The sequence below is a fragment of the Thermobia domestica genome, chromosome 13, assembly GCF_964235325.1.
Source record: "Thermobia domestica chromosome 13, izTheDome1.hap1.1, whole genome shotgun sequence".
Taxonomy (NCBI): domain Eukaryota; kingdom Metazoa; phylum Arthropoda; class Insecta; order Zygentoma; family Lepismatidae; genus Thermobia; species Thermobia domestica.
This window is the reverse complement of record NC_137466.1, coordinates 36,272,785-36,291,249: the sequence shown is the minus strand read 5'-3', so window position 1 is coordinate 36,291,249 and position 18,465 is coordinate 36,272,785. Positions and strand designations below refer to the sequence as shown.

Here is an 18,465-nt window from a genome sequence, read left to right as displayed (position 1 = left end):
AACGGAATGTTGACGTACAATGACAACAGAGTTCATTACAATATTCCACGGTTCGCGTCACCACTGATTGGCACAGGGCGACTTATGCATCAACTGAATATATTCTCTATATTTGGTGGGCTCTTTGGGATATCGTAAATCACAAATTTGCCATAACACAACGTTGATAAGTCAAAATTGACCCCGTCTCCATCAGACGAGTGTTAACTGTATATCTAAACTCATGCTTAAATATGATAAGTATACTACAACGTTGATAGTTTTGAAAGAATCTTGGCGTATTTGCGATTGATTATTCAAGATATCATGTTGATATTGAACTCTTCTAATTTGTGCATCTTCACTGAGACTCTTTTTATCGATAATAATATTTATGATGCTATTTTCTTAATAAAAAATATACGTACTTACAATATGATAAAAGAGGTAAAGGAATAATGCATGGTTACTTTAACATTGATAGAAAATATCCTTGTGTTCTACAAAATATTTTAAAATAGAAAGTTGTAAACATTGAGTTTCTGTCATTACAGCTGGAAAACGGAATTCCTATTGAGAGTTGGTTTATGGATAGAAGTGACTGTGAGCTCATGAAGTTATTACCATTCTTGGAGGACCTAGTACAGATGGTAAGTACCGTTAGTACTACTGCTAATAATAATAATAATTGCGATTTTGGAAACAAACATGTTATTTAACCTTCTTAATGCTGACCGGGTCAACTGGACCTCAGCGTTCATTTTTAATCAAAATACATGAGTAAACGGTATATTTAAGATACCCCATTCATTAATGTGCTGTAAGTGTATTTTGTTGTGATTGAGTAAATAATACTTTATAATACAATTAATTTTAATATTAAAAATTAATATTCGTTTGGAGTTCACTTAAGAAGACTTTTTTGTTATTGAATATTTATCTTAAGGCAGAAGAAGCTTGTTTAGTATAAATAATTGTATAATACATATTTTTTAACATTGAGGATTCAGTATATCGTACCCAAGATTATTATTATTAACTTTACATGGAGTCTGATGGGACACCTGTTGGTCACGTAAATTTTACACCTTAGCATTAGGAAGATCAAAAGTGCGTAAACAAGAAATAAAGGCACAAACGAAATTTGTTTCTTATTAATACGGAGTACAACAAAGAATACAGAAAGTAACTGAAAAATAGAATGGGAAAGTGCACAATTAATAGTTGCTGGGAGCAGCGATCGTATTCTTATGAACACTTCTAAACAATCAGGGGAAGATTTTCTGTTATTCATATTTATTATTTGTTGACCCCATCCAGCAGCTACTGCAGAAGCAATTCTCTTTCATGCAAAATCGTCGAAGGGTTTCAAGTGCTGGTTTGAGGAGCGAGCACTTGGAATTACAGGCTGTTCAGTTACTCTGGCCTGTAAAACATTAGGATGATTACATTTCTTGGCAATGCATTAGCGCCAAATGAGGCCAAACAGGCATATGATGTACCTAGTTATATCATAAATACTGACACAAGTTTGAATGTGAATAACACAGAGTATTAACACCAAGGCAATTTGTTTTACATTGATGTACATCTGACGCACGAATCATTTTTCGAAATGTTCCCAGTTGGCCTTGATGCAGGCACGAAGTCTCCGGCCACTGGTCAATGGCATTACGCACCACGTCCGGTCAAGGATTGTTTCAGACTGTCGACAGATGGATGCCGTTTATGGCAGACCTTTGCCTGAAGGACTGCCCCAAGTTTGTACTCCAACGGGTTAAGGTCCGGGCTGCTAGAAGGCCAATCAGCGGTAGAAATGAAGTCGGGGACATTCCGTGCCAGCCAGTCCTGACTTGTTTTTGCTTTGTGGCCTGGAGCGAAATCCTACTGGAAGGTCCATCTTTCTCCAGGGAACATGGTAGCAGATAGTGGTTTCACTATAGGTTTTAGCACTGTGTCCTGGTACACCTTGGCAGATGTTTTAACACCTTGTTCGCAAAAATGTAGCTGGGTTGTGCCTGAGTAGCTCACTGAGGCAGGATGATGTGATTTCTGAACCCTTGGAGTTGCCTCAGCAGCTGCAGTAGATGACGTGGCATACACACGGTCATTTTGGGCCTTGCAGGCCTTCTCAATTGTGAACACCTTCCCTTCAGTGAACAGAATATTTCTGTGCAGATTGTTGTTGTAACGCCGCAACAGTCTCTTTGATTTAAGGACCTTCTGCGACATTAATGTTTGGGTCCGAAAGTGACCAGTCCGCCTCTTATACGCCCGTAGATGTAGGTCACTCCTGAGGACACGAGACATGGAATTTCTGCTGATGTTCATCTCAGCAGCCATCACACTTTGTGTTCGAACAGGATTTCTTCGAATTCTTGCTGCGACTGCTTTCTGGACTTGCGGGGTTCGTACCGTTCATGGTCTGCCACTCCTTGCGCGGTCAACTGCCGTTCCAGTCTCGGTGTATCGCTGTATGGCGTGATACACGAATCTCTTGCTGATTTGTAGGAGTTTCAGGAGGTTGAAAATCTCACCTGCTGTCTTCCCGAATTTGTATAGTTCAATTACTGCTACACGATTTTCGTAATCGCCCCACTCCATCAGAACTCAGTACAATAACAACGTGTCATTAACAGTCACATACACACTACACGCTTCCTCCGCTTTATACACAGATGGCAGCACTGTGCCACTCCGGATGGCTACAGCGCCACTCCAAACTTTGAGACAGTATTTATGATATGATAGGTAGATAAATAAAATGTAGCAATAAACCTGGCCACTCCTTTCAGGTAGTTAATCGTAAAAATTCATGGAGGCTGTTGTAATAAATAGAAACAGTTATGCCACTAACTTTTAAGGGAAATTTCTGCAATAGTTTGAATTTCTACTCATGTTTCGGTTGACTAGGCCTTCTGGGAAATAACAGTTGAGATAAAGATCATGATTGATTACGAAGATCTTGCCTCTTTTCCGCGATAGATTTTACGACCTCCGTTTTCGGGTACTTTCAGCCAGAATACGGTTCTTTGCCGTATTTAGCTTCGCAATATTATGGATAGACAGGGTCGAGTTTCTAGTGAACTTACGTTTATCTCAGACACTGTTTCCCTTAAAGCTCAGGACCGAAGACGACTTGGAATGCTGCAACAATCAGTGTTTCCTCGTTGCTTAAACATTTGTAGGACATTATGGTTTTCTGGGTTTCTTTGTCGATGAAAGTATCTGACTGTGTTTCGTTTAAAGTTCCATTTTCGCTTCTGTAAAGGTGGCTTATTCGCTTTGACAGTACTTCGTGTTCTTTGCTCTTCGTGCCTATGAAGTTGCAGGCCTGGGGCAGCAAATTACATAAAATGTATATCCCTTCCTCTCCAATCCAGCTAGTGACACCAGCACCCTTCTGGAATATAACCGTGTGTTTTGCCTTTACCTGTTCATCCTTTATCTAAAAAACTGTGCCAATAAGATTTTAAACGTTGTAATGGATTAAAAACGTGAAAGGAATGAACAAATATAAAGGCTTTAAAGGGTACGGTCGACTATAATGTTCCAAGTCAAAAGAAACAAACAAGCGAAAAAAATGCCTATGGCACTGTTTTAGTACCATACATTATAGTACGAAGCATTAAGAGTAGAAGCATCTAGGAAAATACATTTGGATAAACTGAGAAAATGAGAGGATAACTAACGTAAAGCAGAATTTTTGGGAAGTGATGACAAATAGTATACTCGTAGAACAGTAACGATCGGGGTAAACTAATGAGTGCAACTTGCATGGCTGCAGCAAGCTTTCTTTTCTTTAAATGTAATTTCATCTTTTCTGGTTATTATTATTATTATTATTAGTTCATTCGTTTGTTTCAAACATATGTACTTTTCCCCTGAATGGAATTTGTAATCTTCACGTTAAAGAAGGATTTATAACAACACGATTAAAATACATCACGATTTCATACTTAATTTTTCCATTGCAAAGTTCGACGTTTCGCAGTTACTGGTTTTAAGGTTGAAGTGAACTACGAAACATTATATGCCATTGAATATTATATGCGTACACTAATAATTGTGAGTTATTGTATTGCATGAAATTTTAAACTTTAATGAAGCAGATATGACGTAGCTAATACTTCAGTATATATATTTTTCTGTCCTAGACTTTCAAACTATGCTTTTCTAAGTCTGGAGCTCTTACAGGTTAACTAGCTTCGTCTGTCTTAGCCTAACGGGCATAATCGTGGAACGTTAAACTGAAAGAACAATTAACCTGGTGTCAGAACAAAAAGTGCATGAGAGGTAGATTTTAGTATTATCAAGTAATATGTGTTTGAAGCACTGGCGTTGTTAGCTTTTTAAATCTGGGGGGTCGGATGAATAAAAATCCTCTTTCGGACAAAAGTTATATATACAAAGTAGTATAGTTTCTTTAAATATATTTGACTAAAATCTGGGGGGGCGTCGCCCCGACCCTTCGCTAACGACGCACATGCTTGAAAGAGCACATATATGACGGTTAGGAAAAAACAGTAAATGCAATCTGTTAGTTAACAGAATTTGCTATATATATACAATACATAAATAGGAATTTCTTCCAGCAAAATAAAAATTTAATTTTATTAGCAACGGAGAACATACTTTGTAGCACCTTCCTTTTCACGATTTTATCAAAAATTACGGATAAGAATTTATTCCCTAGCATCTAATGTTGTTCAACCCAATTTAGTCTATCAATTAATATGTGTCTTACGTTTGGACAATATTAAAGTTTCAAGAGTTAATTATACTTTAAGGCCGTACCATGTATTGCCATTGTGTTAGGGTCATAATAATCAAGAGCTTAATGAGGGTATAGTTCTTATACGGCGTCGATATTTAGATTCACAAAGAAATTCGCTTTCCTTCATTTTCTCGAAAACTGTGCATGAGTTGTCACATTCAAGCATATCATTTTGCTTAGCTCAGTAAGTTCTATCTAAACTCTGCGTTTTATTATGTTGGAGGACCATCTGCTGCTTGTACAGAAAATATTTTATTTACCATAGATGCTGATTGATAATAAAGTGAATAAAGCTGTGCTGAAATTTGTATTTAAACTGCACTAACTTACATGTATCTCCACCACTTCTACAAATGCACATAAAACTAACTTCTGCCTTTGAAAGAGTCACAAAATAGATATACCATAACACTGGCGTATTAGCATGAATATTATAGTTCAATGTATCTTGAAATGTATATTAAACACTACTGTTTAATGAGTAAAAAGAAGCACACGGAAGGAACTACATCAGGTAGTTCATGTTTGACTTGACCAACAACACTGCCATCTATCTAACAAACATAAATTCTGCTATGACGTAAGCAAAAACAAAACAAGATAATAATGCAATAAAAATAAAATATACAAACATTAAATGATTATCAAACATATTATTATTATTATTATTATTATTATTATTATTATTATTATTATTATTATTATTATTATTATTATTATTACAAATAATAATCTAATAGTAACGTAGAATTACTGTATATGAATTCAGTGGTTTGTCCCAACGATAGGTTCCACCTAGTGGTAGATTTACTTCTGTCCATCAATATTGAATCCTTACAGAGCAAAAACTGGAAGAGGAATCGAAAAATGTTTGTATACGAGGAGTGATCAGAAAGTGAGGTTACAAAGCGTGTATATATTATTTCATACAACCAACAGATCAGCCGCGAACTTTCGACACAAATTTGCGACATGCTGACAAGACATTACGACCTCTCCGTAAATCTCTACTAGCTGCCGGTGAATTTCAATTGCAGTTGCATGTTTTGCTCACATAAATGGAATAACTGAGCGGACTTCCTCGTGAAACTAATTTTCTAAACTAGTCGCCATTTGTGTTTACCTACAACTAGTGCCGTAGGTGGCTTAAACTCTGCACAGTTGCCAACTGCACCGCATACTCCTCATTCCTCTTTAACAGAAGAAATTCCAGGAATATCGGCCTTGTAATCTTAGTCTCTGATATATCATAAAATATGGACTCAGCGCCCCTTGAATTGATTCCACCCACATCTTTATTCCCTATTGAAATCATCTGCCACTTACTGCTTCAATATACCATCTCTATACATTGGTTTGAAAGTTGATCGAAGCTTTCACAATGTGTTCACAAGTTGTTTCTTCATTTCCACGTTTCTTTATTCACTATTTGACAGCATGGATACTGGTTTTATTCCCGGGGGACGCGGTGGCTCAGTTGTAGAGCGTTCACCTCTGGTGCTTGGGGTCCCGGGTTCGATCCCAGCCCCCGCCAAGTGAACTTTCTAGTGGACAAACACCGTGCTCGTGGGTTTTGTCGGGGTTCTCTCGTTTCCTCCCACTTTCTTCATTCCACCATTTCACTCATCTCTCATAATCATCGTCTCCTTTAGCCTAACCGGCATAACCGTGGGACGTAAAACTCAAAGATTTTTTGGTTTTATTCCCACCATAAACAGTTATTACATGAAGTTTTTATTACCAAAGCTTGAGAAATTGAATGTTTAGTGTGTAATTTGGATTTTATAAACTTATTAAAAACTGCCCAGCTGGTTGCTTCAATTCTTAACGGATAAGACCGTGAATCATTAAACAAGCTTGAAGAATAAAATATGACTTCTGGTTTTTATCCATATCGCTGTGGAACTAATGATAGGTGGTGGAAGATATAAGATCAGAGAATTTGTATTTTACATTATACATTCGCGAAAACTACGTTGAAAATAAAATAGTTATGAGTATTTAACAAAACTAGGTGTTGCATACTCTATCTCATGAAATGGAAAATGATGAGTGTGGTTAGTTATGAAAATAAGTTTTTAATAATAGTTAAGAAGTTGAGTTTTTCATTTGCATACTGTCTTAATGGCTGTTCTTTTCCAGAATGAAGACGTTCGTCCCCATATTCGAGATAAGTACAGACTGTTCAGCTTTCTGCCACCAGACTGAGAGGGTTGGCTGCCAGTGACAATCGCGTTCGAGGGAACAGAACAATGTACAATTTAAATTCACAAACATTTATCTGTTTAGTTAAAGAATGAAGTGCATACTCAGTATAAACTGATCCTGGTAGAACTGATAGATTGTATATCAGAAGTTAACATTTTGAAAAAAAAAAGCAGTATTTTTTTTTCTTTCCTTTGCCAGTAATCAGATAGGCGAATCCCCGCCCTCTTGTATAAAGCATGTGTTAATTGCAAACGAACAATCGGCCTCCGTGACATGTGTGCGTGTGGATATAATTTTATTGTAAATAACACCATAAACCAGAACTGTGATCTAGTATATAATGATATACTGCAGAGGTGTGTATTGCACATATTAGGAGGTAGTATAAATACATATGTATATTCAACTTAAGGAGAGTGTTAACGTATGCAAATTTATATGAAGTTCTGCGAAATGAAATGCACGTTTTATATAGATATATATAATATACATGTATATATTTATTTGTCACATTTAATGTTGAGTATCAGCATTTTTCCTCTTTTATGGCGGCTATACTTAATTTTATTGATTTCTTTGTTGTTGAAGTACAAGAACATAAGCTGCAAATTAATCTCAAGGAACAATTACAAAGCACGTGAATACTAGAAAAATAATGTTTTATAGTGAGTGATTCTGCAACGAATGTCATATTAGTGGTCGCGAAACTTTGCAAAACTATTCAGAATAACGAGTTACATATTGAACAATATAGTTAAAATACGTTATATCTATATCGTGAAATTATTATTATTATTTTTTCCCTCAATATATTAAGTGTTAGACTGCAACGTAAACTATTACCCATTATCTTGGAGGAGGAGGATGTGTATAATATCGACTTTTCATTTAAAAATTAAATTGGTGAATCCGGAAGTAGTTAGGTATGACAGTCGTTACAATTAAGGGGAAAATACATTTCTGTGGAGAAACGTTTCATTCATTATTTAAGATAACTTTCGTAATGTAGTATACCAGTGTATATCCAGAGGGAATATGAAATAGCGAATGATAGGCCAGGTCTTATCAAAATCGAAGTAACTGATTCAGAGTTATTATATGATCTCTCGGCGTTTTACTGTTATTATTTATGAATGCATTTTATTACAAAAGCAAACAAAAAGTGTGTGTGTGTGTTTCTGGTATGTTCCCTTTAATTGTGGTACTACAATCCGGTTCTGGTTATGAAAGAATTTGCATTTTCTTGCAGATTACATTGATATGCACCCGACACTGTAGTCTTAATAATGTTATCACAATTTAAAGTAGTATTATTACTTTCGAAAATATTTTATGGTATATTGCTCTTGTTTTAATATTAACATATTTAAATACGTTTAAAATAATGTAACTTGTAGGACGTATTTCATGTTACGTCATTGCAAGCCTTGTTTGATTTTATAAATGGGAAATTGCTGGTACTTGACAAGAAGAAAAATCACGTTTTAAAAATCATTAAATCTCATTTACATTTTTATAACTTTTATACTTTATTTTAAAAGTAATTTCATTGTTTAGTACAGCTTTATGTTCTGTATGTACTGTTTTACTTAGCATGTAACATTTGTATTCACCTCATTTTTATACATATTGGTACAATATTACTGCATTATTTTTTCTGTACTTCATTTTACATGTAATTAATTTGGTAAAGTACAAAAGAAAATGCAAAGAAATCAAAGCTATAAAGTGCAAGTAATTGACGGAAGGTAGAATTCTAAAATTCTATATTTTTTTATAGAACCTAGACTTAGCTCAATGTAAGTCAATTGTAAGGCTTCTCCTTCTTAGGACTTTGAACCGACTGAAAAATTGACAGGAACTTTCGGGTCGTTAGAAATAAGATGTAAAATTAGTTCAAAAGTTTTGAGCCAGTTTCGTACAGAGATTATCTTGTGTCATAGGGTGCATTGGAATGAATCTTTAGTATCTCGGGCTCGACAGCAGTTTCGTTTGTTTCTTAATGGTAATTCTGTAATAAGGGTTGAAGGAAGGAAGAAAGAAAGAAAAGTTAAGTGTGAAATAGAGTGAAACAGTTGATAGTCTTTCGTACAAATGAAGTTGGTTAGTTAAAAAAAGAGGAAATGAATATTGCTAAAGATATTTTTAACTCATCGTTCTGTTCGGAACAAAGAAAGCTTTGTGAAACTTAACGCAGGATTGTGCTGAGCAATAGATCTGATTTCGGTTCAAAATCCTGAACTTCGTTGTATAGTAGATTTGTGACTTGTTCCTTCTTGTTTTTCATGAGGCAGTTATTCAGGTATATTGTGTGTGTCGAAAGAAAAGACTCTACTGTGAATGGTGATTGTGTATGAATAATTTCATAAGGAAACATAAGGAGTGGTGTTCTTAAATGTTGTGACTTTGTAATTTTATGCAGTTGTTATTTGCTCTTAACAACTATGCATTTTATCTTCGAACTTAGTTGTGTATATATTATTTTTTAATATATCACAAGTCATAAAATATCACACAACCTAGGAATAGTATTACAATTTACGTATTTTCCAGCGATATACTTTTTCGTAAATTTGCATCTTTATTGGAAGGAATATACAAGTGAAAGTGATAGAGTCAGATTAATTAACTTAGTTTCTTTCATGTTTTTCATTCGTTATTGTAATAACTAATTTTTGATATTACGGGAATGGTTCTTTAGCTGTCCACAGAAGCTTCGTTAAATGTTCTTAATTTTCGTGCATTTGTTGTTTATTGTTTCATCATCCTGATACTTTAGTTACATCAATTATTGTATTTCTTTTGCGTCGTTGTCATTATAGTTTGCGGTTGAAACGTGGCCGGTAGGAGCCCTCAACCGTCAGTTGAACTTGATCTGTAATTTTTTTATAGATATTTTTGTATATTATAAAGATGGAGAAGCTGTCTCTTCACCTTTTAGGCGTCACTGCATCAGATATATATATATATATATATATTTGAACTAATGAAAAATTTTCATTGAAGATAAAAAGAACGTTATAATATTATATAGAGTTGTTTTCAAAAGGAAAGCATATTTCTTCTCTTTCGTAACACGCTGTGTCGAAATAACTGCATCAGTTAACAAATGTATAACTATGTTCAAATTTTCAAGTATTTTAATATTGTAAGGAAAATCTCTGTTCACTTTTTTCGAGACATTTTTTACGTTGATCGTAAATGTAAGCACAAATTGGCTGTTGCTTTTATTTCGCCAGGAGTGTGTACTTAAGTTTATTATGGAAAGTATCGATAAATATGTTTTACTATTTTTTAGTTGTTAAACCAAAATGAACGTGTTAAGTGATTTTATTAAAATTAAGTTTCTGCTTGCGTTTAAGGGTAATGAATCTTAAGGGCACAAAAATTCAGTATTCATATTATCTTCTGATTATGGTGGCTACATTCTGTATTTACTTCAAGAGCTCATTTCACCAGATGTCTTTTACTCACATGTGAACAGCTATTCTCAGTGAGTGCTGCTGGATATATTCCGTATACTAATAATCTACTGTACATACTTTCACTAAACGCTTCACCAGATAGGCAAGTGAAGAAAATAACTAAAAAATTAAAGAATAGAAAACCAACTGTAAAGCACACCCCATCTGGACGTTTGAGTTGGGTTTCTATTCTTTTGATCTCCCTTTATTTTCTCCGCCTCTTTTATTTGATGAAGCATTTGGGAAAAGAGCTTGTAATGAACAACTTCTCGTATGTATGCATGTGATTCTGGTTATTTATTTTCAATTGCTGCTTCGGGATTCCGTTATTCCAACAATAGTGAAAAACTAGGTATTTTCTGCTCAAGGTATTTCAGCAAATTTGTGCTGGTGCGTTATGTTTGTATATAATTTCAACATTAAAATTTAATAAATATTGATTAAAGTCCAGTTGATTTAAGTGATCGGAAACCTAGATTGCAGATATTTTCATTAACACCAGTTGTAAGTAAAGGTAAATAAATTACTGTTAATAACTATTTATAAACTCTGAATTCTGAGAATGCGTTGCAAATTGTTTATGTCATGATGCGGGCAAATACTTCACTATCCTTTCATCAAAAGCCTAGATTAATTAGTCAACGAACGAGTAACAATTCTTAATTTGATATTAAATCAACCTTAATAATGCACGTGGGCGGTTGAACTATTAAATATTTAGTGCGATGTTATCTAATGTGTATATATTTGTTTGCAGTTATAGCTGCATGTTTTTAATTCGAAGTTAACTATGTTCGTTTTTTACATTGCACTCATATGTTATTTAAGTATAATGATCTCATAATACGTTCTCAGTATTTCTATTTCCATACATTTTCATACACACACACGTAAACAGTTTCGATATTTGAGTGCCTGTGGTCTAAATTTTACGAAAGCAAAAATGATTCTAATATGTCCAGTGTCAACTGAAGTACATAATTTAAAAATTAAAGTGTTGAACAATAAGGATCCTAGGTCCCACTTGCTTTGTAGAGCGTTGTAGAGAAAGCATACTTGAGAACAGGAGATTCGCTTGTCTTTACAGCGTTACTGTTCAGGATAACACGTACAGTTTAAACCGGGATCGAGCGCGAAAGTTAACGCGCACTAGCCACTAGAATAACGAGAAGGACCTACTGTGTTTAAGTACAAAGTTCAAGATAGTTTAAAAAAAAAACCGACGAGGAAGTAAGATTTCTGTTGCAACTTTAAATTCGTAAGGCATGCAAATTTGTAATAAATCTGTAAATCTATTGAAAATTCCTCCTTGTTTCAATATACTTTTCGTTTTTGTTTGGTAAATACAGTATGTAGTTTGCCAACATTTTCTCTGTATGTATATAATAGTGCAATAAAATGTCTGAAGAAATTTTTTATATATATATTCTGGTCAAGTTTTTTTGAAGATACTGCTGTTTGTTTTATTGTGAAATATTATATGCTTTGTTACAGTCATTATGCTCGCTATTCATCTACGTAATTATTTTAGAACTAAGAGTATATATATTTATATATATACATATATGCAGAGTATTATGGGGCTGTGACAGATGTTCCTTGAATGGTTTTGCATTTTCCTTCCCATATATTTTTAAGATCAGCTATCCTTTGATTTCTGGTCGTACAAACCAGTTATAGGAACACGTCTACATAGTTTTCATATCGGCCGATGATTTGATCACAGTATTCAATAATCGAAAAATGAGCGTAGTAATATAGGTTATAAGATAATTTGTTCGAAAATTAGATGAACTTGTTGAATGCTTTGTTTGAAAGCATTCACAAAATACGGATCTTCATTGTGAAATAGACACTCAGAGCAAGTGTTATAAAAACAAAGATTCACCTGTCAGCGAAAACAGAATCTTTGGTGATTTTTAAGCATGGTCATAATTGAGCATAAAATCTTATACGGGAGTCATTAACTACAATTTTATTGATTTGTATTCACATGTTTTGTCAGTAGTGATGTTACATAGGATAAAACCTACAGTGGGACGTGAACTAAACAGCGTGACAAACATCTTGGCATTTGAAGGCGGCGCTCCAAGTTCCCTTTAAAGACAAGCAAATGAGAGGCCAGCAGTATTGCCACGTTTATTTTGCATACATCCACGTCTATTCCCTCTCACCTGTCGCGCTGTAGTTTGTGTGCTTAGCCATAGTCACACCCCTTTACCACTTGGCAACGTCGCGTCAGAGCTTGCGTTTTATTTGTTGCCAAGTGGTTTGATGAAAGCTGCTAAAATGCCAAGATGTTTCTCACAGGCTTTAGTGTAGAGTATTCGATGCCCTCGTGCACCAAAGGCGCGCGCGGTTGCCACTAGACCAGGAAGAAGGGTAGAGTAAAGTATAGCCACTCAGAAACATATAAAGCTAGTGACTATTTCCAGTGTTTGGGTTTTGCGTTGATCAAGAACTTTCCACTTGACTAATAAAAAAAATAAATAAATGAAAAAATCGCGTGTATCGGATGTAATTGACTCATGTTCCGCAGGGAGTCACTAATAAAATTTTGTGTGAATTCCTAGTTAATTGTTAGTTTTAATTACAAAAGGAAATTAAAAATAATAGTGTGACTAATGCCGGACAGATTAAATTGTAAAGATAATTTACTGCTTAACATATTCTGGAGAACAAAGCTTTAGCCAATTATATAAGAGCAAACACTCATTATCTTATTAAGATTTCTAAAAATGAATAATAATAATAATAATTGCACAGACACTTTACTTTGCACCTACCCTTCACAGTTTACAGGAAAGACCGTGTCAGCCATACATTCAGATTATATATTTTTGAAATCATTTTTGTAAAAACTGGAAAATCTTCGTGACTGGAAATCATAAACGTAAGTGAATTTTTCAGATAAAATACAGCATTCAGACGGTAGATTATATGGTAACTTGTAAGGCAGCAACACACTGGATACAATTTATGCATAATATTTAAGGCATATGTTGAAGTGTGACTTTCTGGCCCGTTTTAATGAAACCGTAACGATAATAATAAAAAAATGGTCGTAATTTTCAGTTCTAAGTTCATTGAGTATTCTCATGTAATATTTATTTACTACTCTGGTAGAATTTAGTACACTTATTTCAATCCAAAATGTACACATGTTGACGTATTTAAAATTCTGCAAACTTGCCTTTAATAGAAGTGTATTTACAAATGTTTTACTGTACTCCTAGCTAGACTACAGAATTTAAGTTACAATTTTTAGTTTTACAGTAGAAAAAATAGAAAAGTCCATTAATAATATTAACAGGCCCTACTTTATCTGATTTTAAGATTATTCTATTATATATAATATTCATTCTTCAAGTAAAATCTTTACAGATCCTGAATATTATTATATGCAGGTGACTTTTTATATACATATATCTATAAATTAGGATGTAAAAGCAGAGGTCAACGAAATCCCTTGTGCTCCTGTCTGTATACAGTTCACTGTGCGCGTGTGTAGAATGGTTGTTGCATTGTTGATAAAATGTTATATTTTAATCCAGAGACGTACATAGGAAACTAAACTTTTTATTATTATTATTATTATTTCATTTGATGAGTCAAAGTTATATATTCTCCCAGTGGTTATAGTATAAATGTAGAAAAGAAAAAACAGGAGTGAAGTTAACAAACTTAATGGTAATGATATTTTATACGAGGAATTCAAGGCTTATATAGATCATAATATCTGTTCGTCTTGACATGTTAATGATGGGATCTATACCAAAGAAGTAGTGTAAAGTGAACTACCATGCAGGAATAGTCGAAAAATAAGGGTATGGTTGTATTTAAGATGTATGAAATCGTGGAAAGAGTAAATTATTGGTTAGTGGTTTGCTTGTTTAAAGAGTACTTCATATTCTGAAATTCAACATCATATAAATACATTTACATTGATCGAGATTAAATTTAAAGATACAGAAAAACAAGATTTTTTTTATAATACTTAATAGGTCAAAAATAGCTTATCTATGTAAAGATTTATCAGTTCTTTATCCCACATAATTTCCATGATTTAAAAATAATCATGGAATAATTATGGCTATATATATTCCTGTGTACGTCAGTTTCTGCCCTATATTGTAAAATGTACCGTGCAGTGTTTTATTTCACGGAAGTATGCACAAGACACATGGCATTTATGTAATCAGGCAGCTGTATAAAAGAAACTTTAGTCACTTTTATACAGGTTTCTGTTCACAGTAATCCACGATACATCAAGATCTGTGTACAGTTTGGTTTTAAGACAAAAACTCAAATAGTTTTTCTTTTCACAAGAAAAACAAAACAACTTTGTAAAATAAATAAAAATAAACTATCTGGGAATTACAACACAAAAATGGAACAATAAAGCATATTTGCATTATCATTGTTATTTTAAACCATAAATATCATGTTACTGTAAAATTCCGGGAAGTCTTTTAGCGTTAATTCAACTGAATAGTGAATGAATCATTGCCGTTCTCTTTGCAAGTAGTAAGATATTTTGTCCATAGAGTGGACACGTAGGTCAGTTCGAGTACGGATTTCAAATGTAAGACGTCGATTCCTTCTGAACTGATGAGAATGAAGCAGGTTTGTGTTTAGCCTTTGGTTGGATTATAATTTTGCGTCAGTTATAAAAGACGTGGACTTACAGCGAACGAGGAATCCGAGCTATATTTCACCGGGAATCGAACCCGGGTCTCACGTGCCAAAGACACGTGCGTTAACCATATAGCACCAAGGAACAGCATATCTATGGATTAATCATATAATCTACATAGCAACTGCCGAAGTTTAAAACTTAGTCTACTTGTATTTTATTATTGAAAATAATCTAGCTCGCCAGTAGTTAAATGGCCAGAACATAGCTTGAGTTCGAACCCCAATAGGAAAAGAAATAATTCAGTTTTTCGCCCCCTTTTATACCCTATAGGCTAAAGGAAACATGTGAATGAGAATGTGGAAGGAAATCGAAGAATCCAGGAACACGACGTTGTCCACCACAAGTTCATATAGCCTAAGATCGAACCAGCGACCCCTCGTACTAAAGTTGAAGGATCTAACACTCGCGTCCCAAACTTTGATAGAAATATATTGAATAAAGTAGTGTTGCATTCCTTGTGACTAATGAGTTGGAAGTAAAGCAAAGAACATCTGAAATAATGTATTGATTTGGCGCATTTATGTACGAGGGTGATAATAAATTTTTGCCCTCACAAAGTTGAGTTGAGTTGAGCGTCAAATTTGAAATTGACGCACGTTATTTGCACTTTTCCATTTTATCGTCGTTAGGAATAACACATTTCTCAAAACGGTCTTGTATCTTTCAGAATCCTTCTTTGTAGAAGTATCACATTACCTAGAAAACCGGCGCTCCACAGTGGGAAGTACCTCAACATTCGATAAAAAATAACCTTTCCACCGACTGCTGCCTTTTTGGAGACAGGTAGTCTGATGGTACGAGATCAGGGGAATGTGTTGAATGGGGAAGTAACTGGTAGCTGAAACTTTGCACAGTCAGTGTACCATACTTTGTGTGGGAGGAGGAGAGGACTGTCGACTAACAGTAGGCCATCTTTGCTGAGTATAATTCAAGAAACTGAAAACATGACTTTCGTAGCAGAAGACTATATATATATATATATATATATATATATATATATATATATATATATATATATATACGAGGGCTATCCAGAAAGTAGATTACGTTTTCGTCTGTGTCCGCTAGGGGCGGGGCTAGCGCGGCCATCTTGGGGTCAGAGCGTTGCGCAGCTCAGTCGGCATCTAGCCGTGCTAGTGAGAGGTTCGTGCTGTGCTCCGTTAAGATACTGTGACGGTTTGAAATGTCTGCGTTAATTGAAAATCCCGCGAGCTGCGAGGTGCGTGCAGTAATAAGGTTTCTGACAGCAAAAAACTGTAAACCGATAGAAATCTATCGGCAGCTGTGTGAAGTGTATGGGGACAACATTATCACTGAAGGTGGAGTGCGACAGTGGGTCATAAGATTTAAAAATGGCCGAACCAATGTTCACGACGAAGATCGAAGTGGGAGACCCAGCAAAGTGACTGCCGAACTTGTCGAAAAAGTCGATGTTAAAGTCCGTGAAAATCGAAAGTTCACAATAACGGAACTTTCTTTGAGTTTTCCACAAATTTCGCGAAGTTTGTTGCACGAAATCATCAGCGAAAAGCTTGGTTACCACAAGTTTTGTGCAAGATGGATTCCAAAAATCTTGACAGAGGACCACAAAAATCAGCGAATGGCTGCAGCGTTGCACTTTTTGGACGCCTACAATAAGGATGGTGACTCTTTACTCGATCGCATCGTTACTGGTGACGAAACATGGGTGAAACACGTGAACTGTGAAACGAAATTGCAATCAATGCAGTGGGGGCACACAGGTTCTCCCCAAAAACCCAAGAAATGCATGCAAACAATGTCGGTAAGGAAGATGATGGCGACTGTTTTTTGGGACAGAAAAGGTGTGATTTTGGTGGACTTCCTGGAAAGAGGCACTACAATAAACGCTCAAAGGTATTGCCAAACTCTGCAAAACCTCAGAAGAGCAATTCAAAACAAGCACAGAGGAATGTTGAGCTCTAAGATCTTGTTGATTCACGACAACGCCCGGCCCCACACGGCAAATGTCACGCGTGAAGTTCTTGAATCTTTTCAGTGGGAGTTGTTTCCTCATCCGCCGTACAGTCCCGACCTGGCACCGAGCGACTTCCACCTATTCCCAGCAATGAAGAAGTGGCTGGCTATGCAGCGTTTTGATGATGACGAACAGCTGCAAGAAGAGGTAACGAAGTGGTTGAAGTCGCAGGCGGCCGAATTTTTCGACGAAGGAATTTCCAAGCTCGTACATCGCTACGATAAATGCCTTAATTTGAATGGTGACTATGTCGAAAAGTAGTATTTGTGTTTGGCTTTCATCTGTATATAATAAAATTTGTTTCCTATACTTTGTTGATTTTTTTATTCCAAAACGTAATCTACTTTCTGGATAGCCCTCGTATATAATCATTGTCAAAAGGCTGACCACACTGCTGATTTTTTTTTAGAATTCTCCAAACAAAATACACAGTATCCGTATTAATCCCTGCTTGTTGGACTTGTTTTGCAAAATAAACATCATTGATTACCTAAGGAAACGAAAACACACTATCCTGTTTCCATTGAGACAAATTTATTGAGAAAGTTAAGAGTTCATCACAGTGCTGATCCTTAGCCTTGGTAAGAGCTTAAAAAATCCCAAGCATTTGTTAGCATCTGCACATCGACTGATATGTGAAGTTTATCCCACAAGAGCTCGATGAGTGACAAATCATAAGAATATAACGGCTGTTCCTTGTTTTGTAGATAGTTGCTACATAGTTTGGAACCGTACCTATTGGAATTGCGTACCTTATTTAAATGTTGTGTACGATTTTCACCATTATTTTGTTGATTTGAACTAACCATCAACTTGATTGCCTGTGAAACATCCCTACACAGTGACACTACCTCTTCCGTATTTTACTATTGTTATTACACATCGGGTTGAAAGTGCTTTTCGGAAGGATGACGCACAAACATCTGGCGTTCGAAACTGAAAAGTTAAGGTTTGTCGGTGCAGAGTACCCTCTTGTTTATCGGTCCAGTATTTATGTTGACACAAGAGCACCTTTTTTTACAATATTTCCTACTGGTACGAGTGGCTTCTTCTTCCTGCCCTAAGACCCTAAATCTGCGAACTTAACCACCGTCCCATCTGCTGGTTGTGAATTGCTTTTCCGTAGTTCCTATTTACGGAGCGCTTAAACATCTATTCCATCTGCATGTAGTTCTTAATGAACTTGTCCTGATGGGAAGTTATTTCCGGATGACTAGTTTGTTTCCGTGAAATATATACACCAGTTAGTGGCTGTCTTTCCAGAGTCCGACTGATATCGGCAACCATTGAACGACTTTTCGCACAGAATTGCGTTCTCGTCTCAAAATAACTTGAGGACCTG

At 35.4% G+C, this 18,465-nt stretch overlaps 1 protein-coding gene across 5 annotated transcripts in view; it reads left to right on the top strand.

Moving 5' to 3' along the window:
• LOC145668101 (uncharacterized) overlaps nt 1-9,914 on the top strand; it is a 104,571-nt gene extending 94,657 nt beyond the window's left edge. For all 5 annotated transcript variants that reach the window (XM_081735624.1, XM_081735623.1, XM_081735626.1 and 2 more), the window contains exons 8-9: nt 534-629; nt 6,899-9,914. In XM_081735624.1, coding sequence (XP_081591750.1) covers nt 534-629; nt 6,899-6,964 — 162 coding nt within the window. In that variant the 3' untranslated portion in view covers nt 6,965-9,914. The remainder of the gene's footprint in view (nt 1-533; nt 630-6,898) is intronic.
• The last annotated feature ends 8,551 nt before the right edge of the window (nt 9,915-18,465 follow it).